At 37.7% G+C, this 7,340-nt stretch overlaps 1 protein-coding gene across 3 annotated transcripts in view; it reads right to left on the reverse strand.

The window, feature by feature from the left end:
- Window positions 1-390: 390 nt before the first annotated feature.
- LDB3 (LIM domain binding 3) overlaps window positions 391-7,340 on the reverse strand; it is a 107,452-nt gene continuing 100,502 nt past the window's right edge. For all 3 annotated transcript variants that reach the window (XM_031062528.1, XM_031062513.1, XM_031062517.1), the window contains 2 exons: window positions 6,169-6,284; window positions 391-4,984 (listed from right to left, as the gene is read on the reverse strand). In XM_031062528.1, coding sequence (XP_030918388.1) covers window positions 4,895-4,984; window positions 6,169-6,284 — 206 coding nt within the window. In that variant the 3' untranslated portion in view covers window positions 391-4,894. The remainder of the gene's footprint in view (window positions 4,985-6,168; window positions 6,285-7,340) is intronic.

Below are 7,340 nucleotides of genomic sequence, written 5' to 3' on the forward strand. Positions count from 1 at the left end.
GCACAAAATGGCTGTTTTTGTAAAACACATTGTTATATGAAGTCATCCTTTCATTTGTACATATTTCTTGGCACTAGAGTTCAACGAGGGTGTTCAAAACACTTTGTGTATTTTAAGTAACTTTTGCTAAGAAACAGTAGAACACCTACCTGAATTTATGCAGTCAAACTTTGTTTGCAGATGCATCAATGTAACTGAAGCGAGAATTTACCCACTCCTTACAAAGTTACTATAAACAGTATTTGTTGACACAATAAGGTCTGGGACTATACAGGTCTTGCTGAGTTACAACACGTACTGTTAGCAGGCTGCATCTTTTAAGCACACAAATTTTTGTTTAAAACAGCATTATTTTGTCAATACAATATTCAAGACTGATATACAATAAAGTTGAAACCAATGGTTTTAATTTTTATTTTCAGGTCTGAAGTAGAGAGTACAAGCTTAGGTATGCTTTCTTAATGATAGTACATGGCTGAAAGCTGTCAGCTGCTCACATGGCATATTAATAAATATACCCAAATCATAAAGCTTTAACTGGTTTTGCACATTGCTTTTATTACTAGACTGTTTTATTCATGTTGGCACAGATAATCCATGCAAGGTAATTACTCACATCTCATAAACCACCAGCCATTGTGTTCTGAAATAACTAGGAACTCAGGAAAAAATATCTATCTAAAAGCAAGGACACTTGTGGCATCAAGTCAACATGTCAAAATCTTATAAAACCTAGACTTCTAATATATGATCACTGCAGGCAATAAATCACTCAATTTCAAATTCTGATGTTTATAAATACTAAACAAATTAATATCCACTACCAGGAGATGAGTACTGCAAAAAAACATTAGTGTGCCCAGCATTAGACACTAATGAACGTGTTCAGTGCTGTGGACATTCACATTATTAAACATAAATACAAGTAATCTTCAGCCAAACATTTCACCCAAAGTACTGACCACTGAAGGACCAATGGAAAAATATTTTTTCTTGTTTTGAATTGGTTTTAGAATTGAGAATTGTATAATGTGTGAATCCAATATAGGGAAAACTAATGAAAAAGAGTTCTAAGACTGTTTTTTTGTCCAGATAATAAAAGTAGCTTCATTTGGAAACATTTAATTTGCCCTGTTCTGCAAAAAGAACATCAAAAGAGAGAAAAGCATTAAAAAAAGCTTTTGAATCTTTTGACTGAAAAGTTATTGAACACTTTTTAGTTAGACAAAAGACTGATATTTTTAATTGATCATTCAGAGGTACAGTATCTTTGTTTTATTGAGTAAAACCTCACATTAATTAGAATGAAAAGAAATATTCAGAAGAACTTAGGACTTATCTCAGGCATCTCTTACAAACATAAAACATAATCAAGTACACATTATTCATCTTGCATATTATTGTACAACATTATTTTCCGTGATAGTTAAAGGCCGTACTTTGAGTTTTAGAGATATTTATTATTTTATATATATATATATATATGCAATTTTTCCTCTTCATATCACAAAGTGATGTAGCAGAAGAGTATCAGCAGTTATGTGGTATTCTACCCCTGTGAAAGTTAAAATGCTACATTATTATTCACAAATTTCTGGTTCAGATATGTGCAAAAATTACATCGTAATATAGATATCAAGGGCAGCTACGTGGATTCCCTATTTTTGGACCACATTATGAAGCAGCACAAGTCATAACAGGAAATTTTTATTACATGATAATCCTCAGGGTATCTCTGTTCTTCACTCAGAGATATCGCTGTACCTCATATGTAAACTAGCTTTAATCTCAATTGCTCAGACACCAGCTGGAGTCAGGGCATGTGCTACAGTTCTCTGCCCAAGGAATTTTTCAGGACTCTCTAAAGCCAGTACAGCTCCCACTGAAGTCTGTGCTGCTGCACTTCCACTGCTGCCACCCTGCAAGCCAGCTCAGCTCTGCTCACATTCATTGCATTCCCTTTCCTGCAGTCCAGACTTCAGATGTACCAGATTGGATCCTTGCTCACCCCTCTGTACGTATCCAAACCATCTCTCTGGGCTCCGGGAGCTACTTGTACCCTCATTTCTAACCTGAAGCCCTCTCCCTGACTGCAGTGATCCTGCTGCCCCTACCCAGCCTCCCTGCCCCACCCAACTCTGACATGCAGCGTGGTGGAGCTGCCCTTAGCTGGCTATTCCCTGCTCCAACCCCAGCCTCAGGAAGGGCTCCCCATCTTTCCCACTCAGCCAGAGGCCTGCAGAGCCCCTGCATGCTGGCAGCCTCGGGTGCTCCCTCTGCGGTCCCAGCGTCCCCCCCCTGCCCGCACTGCAGCCCCGGGTCCCGGTACCTCCGGGCTGTCCCACCCAGGGGCCGTGAGGTGCTGCAGCCCCAGCTGCCTGCCAGCAGCTTTTCACTGACTGACTGCTCTCCTAAGCTGCAGCCCAACATCTCCGGCCAGATCCTAAAATGATTTATCCTCCATGGGGCCAGTGAAGAGGACGCTTACAGGGACATTGAGGGGGAAGGTGGAGGGGAGAATGAGACACACACAAATAAACACATGCAGCTCAGAGGGGAAGGACCTCATGAAATTCTCCTGAGGCATCCATCACAAGCCCTTCCCATGGAGCCTGGCTCCCTATTCTGATGTTGAAGTCAGAGATTAGTCCCAGTCAGTGGCCAACACTGACAAAAATCTGCCTAAAGAATATCTTCAATACAGTCTCAGTATAAAGTATGCTGATGTGAATTCTCTCAAATAAGAGATAATAATAAAAAGCATTTTGTTGAATGGCACTGAAAAATGAAGAGGAAATGTAGAATTTTCTCACTGTTGTGAACATGTATTTAATGAAGTCAAATAGGAGTGGAAAAAAATATTTAACTTCCATAATTACGATATATTCCTCTGGAGAATATTATGAGCCAGATCTTTGGATTTTGTAATCTATGGGACCATATTCACACCAGCCCAGCACCGAGTGAAAATAGAAAATTTGCTTGCTTACAGAAAAAAATCCAAAACAAACAAACAAACAAAAATCCAACCAACCAACCAAACAAAAGGCTTTGCATACAATGTACTAGTGTTTTAGAATAATTCATGCATACAAAAATCTGACCCTGTAGCAACTCAGATCAGATCACGGCTAAGATCAGTGAAAACTAAGATACCTACTGAATAAATACAGGTCATACATGTCAAAACTGCCACAGGCAGTTCAGATTGTTAATTTTGTCCAAGATGCAGACTGCCTGCAGCTAACTTAACTCTTGTTTTAGAACTCCAAATTTCATTTATTCCTCCCCAAGCTTCAGATAGTTTTTCATCCCTTAAAAGACACACAAATGAAATGGGCATTACCCATGGGAGGGACAAGACAGACAATATTACGTAATTTTTTGCTACTCAGAACACAAGGTAAAATAGGTGCAGATGGCACCAGCATGTGGCCCACAGAAAGCATCCTCAGCCTCAGAAGTACTAATTCAAAACTGTCAGTACTGCAAGCTGTCAACACACACATCATAATTCTCACTTAAATGAGTTAATAAAGCTTGAATGGTGATCAGACTTTCCATCTTAACTCCATCAGACAGAACTGCTGTCTCTCATATAAAAGTCACTGATATTCAAAAATTCAAAAGTATTGTCAGTACTTTAAGTATTGCTTATTTGAAAAAAGAGTTTTATGAATAACTGTCTGAACAACTTGAAAGTTGTTCTCAAGCTATTAAGATAGATGGTTATTAGAAAAGATGACTGTATGGTTATCCTAATTGTTGCAACATAACTACTGTTTTCCAATGGCAAATAGTGCTACAATTCATGATGTGCTGCATTTAAAGTAAGGAAAGAAATAAGGAGTATGTGCCTGCTGCTTTATGGATTTTTGATACACATTCATTTACTATAGGAAAAAAAGCCTTTTTCCTATTTATGTGGGATAGAGGAGGGAATTTTTGCAAGCTGTCTCCCACAACCTAGCTGTGCTAGATGCATGTGTTTCTTCTGTGTTTACTTGTGTAAAGGTCCAGATGTAGGTTCCTACCTCCCTCTGACATCAGTGGGAATTAGAAACCAAAGCAAGATTGAATCTCTTTTTTTTTCCTCAGAAGGAAAGGAAAACTGGTTTTGAATTAAAAGCTGGCCTTTCCAGTCAGCTCTATTCCATCTGATGTAAGAGCAATTTGGAGAAAGCCAGTTGTCCTTTTCCATTAGCATTTGAAAGTGAATTATCTACCGTGCACATAGAAGCCAAGTGCACTAGCAAGGCTGACCCAACCATTTTATTTTTAAACTGTTATGGATTGTCACCTAGGCTTCCCAGCTACGTATGGATTCAAGGCAGACTTGTTATTTGGAAAGAATCTAAAATATCTGATGCTATGAGGTAGCACCACAAGATAATGGAACAGCACTCACTTTTCCTAGAGGAAGCCCTAATCTATTTATTTCCATTTGAAAGCTACGGCCTTTGGTTCTACAGATGACTGTACATATGGCACTTACTCATTCTTGCTGTGAAAGAAAATGACTTAATACAGAAGTATTTTTCCAGTTGTTTTTAAACACCAATGTGTGGTCTAAGCAGTAAAACTGCTGTGGATAGTTAACTTGAAACTATATTTGCATATTGCTTTTTAGAATAAGGTTTTAGTTAATTTCAATATTTCCGCCAACTGTTGCTATAATAATGGACTAGTTCATGGTTTTGACTGCTCATCCAATAATTTTTGTATGAACTTCACAAAAAGCACGTTCTGCATTTATGAAAGAGGGTAAAGTTAAACTTGAGAAGTACCAACGTCTAGCTTTTACCGAGAGAAGTGCTAGCCATGGTTATCAACTTTATGGTTGCCCAGTTAGTCATCTGTTTTACCCCAGCATTACTGGCTACCAACTCTTCTTCTAAACATTGATGGCATGGGCATGCTTCTTGCACAGTGGCTTGTCCTTCTTGGAGTAGAATGGCTGACCTTCCAAATTCACATGGCATACCTAGAATTAATAATAACTGCAATCAGGAATAATTAAGGAAAAAGAAAAGGGAGAAAGATGTGACTATCAGTTTCAAATGTATTGCTCTTCTGCCCATGCATTTCTTTGGTAGTCTTTGGGAGTCATTGTATTGATTTGCTATTGATTTAACCCACTGAAAGAAATCAAGTTAGGTCCTTAAAAAGACCCCCACTGTGAGAATTGCTTATTAACAACACATAATAAAGCTATCATTTCCACAGAAGATGGGGCAGCTAAGGCAAATGAACAAGCATGAAATATTCAGAGAAAGTGTCTTTATAAGCCATCAATATTTTTAAGTGATTAAGAGCTGTTAGCTTGTGAAGGAAACTTGCTTAGTGTTCCTATGTTAGAATTTTCAAAAGACTTCAGTTTTCACAAAACACTTTTTTATAAAGCTAGTTTAGCTTCAGATATTTATAAACATTTCTATACTTTCAATGAGCCTACCTAAATTTTAGACTTAAACAAACATTAGAAATTGTCGCTGTCAGTTTGGTGTGGCCAACATACTATTTTTAGCTAATTAGAGATTCTAGATATTATTACTTTAGGAATAATATGTTGCAGAGCTGCTCAGTGGTATTAGAACCAGATGAAAGTACTGTTTATCATATGGACTTTTCTGCTTTGTGTGCAGAGTGTGGGAATATGGCCAATCTCCAGAGCTATGTGCACACCACAGATTGATGAGTTTGACCAACTTCTATGCTAATTACTATTCATGCTGTCTAAACAGACTTCTTTTTGCAAGTTTCAACAAGCATTCAGCATGGAAATACAAACTTTACTGCTTTGTAAGTAAGATTATGGTTATACTGTTCAGTATGGTGTTAATTTATTTTCAGTCTTGCTCTATCTCTATTTGGCAAACACTGGAAAGAATAACAGCAATAGTGGTTTGTACTGCTGTATGTACTATCTAAAATTGGATGTTTTATTAGAAAACACTCACTTACGATGGTCAAGTTCCATAATACTAGTAAAAGTTATGGAGGAGAAGGAAAATTACTCCCATCCTTCTCCAAATGGAAGTAAAGAATGAAATTTCATCCATCTGCATCCTTAAGCATATGTTAGTTATTACTGCTTTCAGGTTCTCTGATGTTACTACACAATTTAGGAATATAAAGGAACGAGATAGTATTTGATGTAGAACCTACAGCACAAATGAAGCAGGTGTCATGCCAAGTGTGTCCAAGAGCTTCAATGAATTTATCTCCAGCTTCAACAGGATAATCACAGCCATGACATTTTGTGCTGAACAAAGCAATATAATCTAAAATAAAACAAAAAGCAAACTTAGAACAAACTCTTAACATAATCATATTAAGTCCAAAAGAATTAGAACGTTTCCAGACAATGAATGTTTTGATTGTTTTTGCTCAGTTTCCTACTACATTTACTGCAACACTCCTACTGAAATATGCTTATTTTCTTTCATTATTTAAATACAAACTCAGTCCAGAACCCCCTGTTAGTATGACATATATCATCACAAATGTAGAAGACATACAAAAAATCCATTGAATTTGAAGTTGTGTTGCTCACAATACTTTCAAATTAGCTTTAATATATGTGGAATTTATTCATAGGACACATATGGTTGTACAAGAGTCTAATGACAAGGGAATGTTACAAGTTTCCATGCCTGTAATAATATTCTTTTTGCATAAAGAGAGAACATTATGGAAACCCCATACTGGCTGATTAATACATCTTTACTTTATCAAGTGTGATTAGGAAAGGTTTGACATTGAAAAATATTAGTGGAAATTCCAAAGGTATATGGAATCCATGAGAGTTATTTGATCTTCTGACAAAACCTCCAGTTTTAAAGGGTTGGTACCCAGTCAGTCATTATGCATGGTTTTTTTTCTTCACTAAGAGCTACTCTGACTTGTAAAATTTGAATTGCATAACCATAAGAAAGGAATCTCCAGAAAGAAGTAGGCCAGGACCTCACTGAATGCACAAGGGGAATACAGAGGGAATATCACTTAAACCTTAACCTCCTTCCTGACTATGTCAGGCAACACATTTGCATGGCAAGTACCATTTTGGGAAAACATGGCCTTTCCCTTTCTTAGCTGGCAAGAAGCAGTTTGTTTGTTGCAGCAGCCAGGAAGCAAAATCTGCACCACCATGTGCTGCACATCTGTGCAGATCTATCTCTTCGTAAGTGTTGGTTGAACAATTCTAGGGTGAGGCAACAGCATCAGAGGTCACAGCTCCAGCAACTCAGGGTTGTGGGCAGCCCTAGAAGACTAATTTTTCATTTCTGGTGAGCAGAACCTACCAAGGAGGGGAGTGGAACAGGGGAAAATGTGTAGGG

This window comes from Geospiza fortis, unplaced genomic scaffold (assembly GCF_000277835.1).
Source record: "Geospiza fortis unplaced genomic scaffold, GeoFor_1.0 scaffold130, whole genome shotgun sequence".
NCBI classification, from domain to species: domain Eukaryota; kingdom Metazoa; phylum Chordata; class Aves; order Passeriformes; family Thraupidae; genus Geospiza; species Geospiza fortis.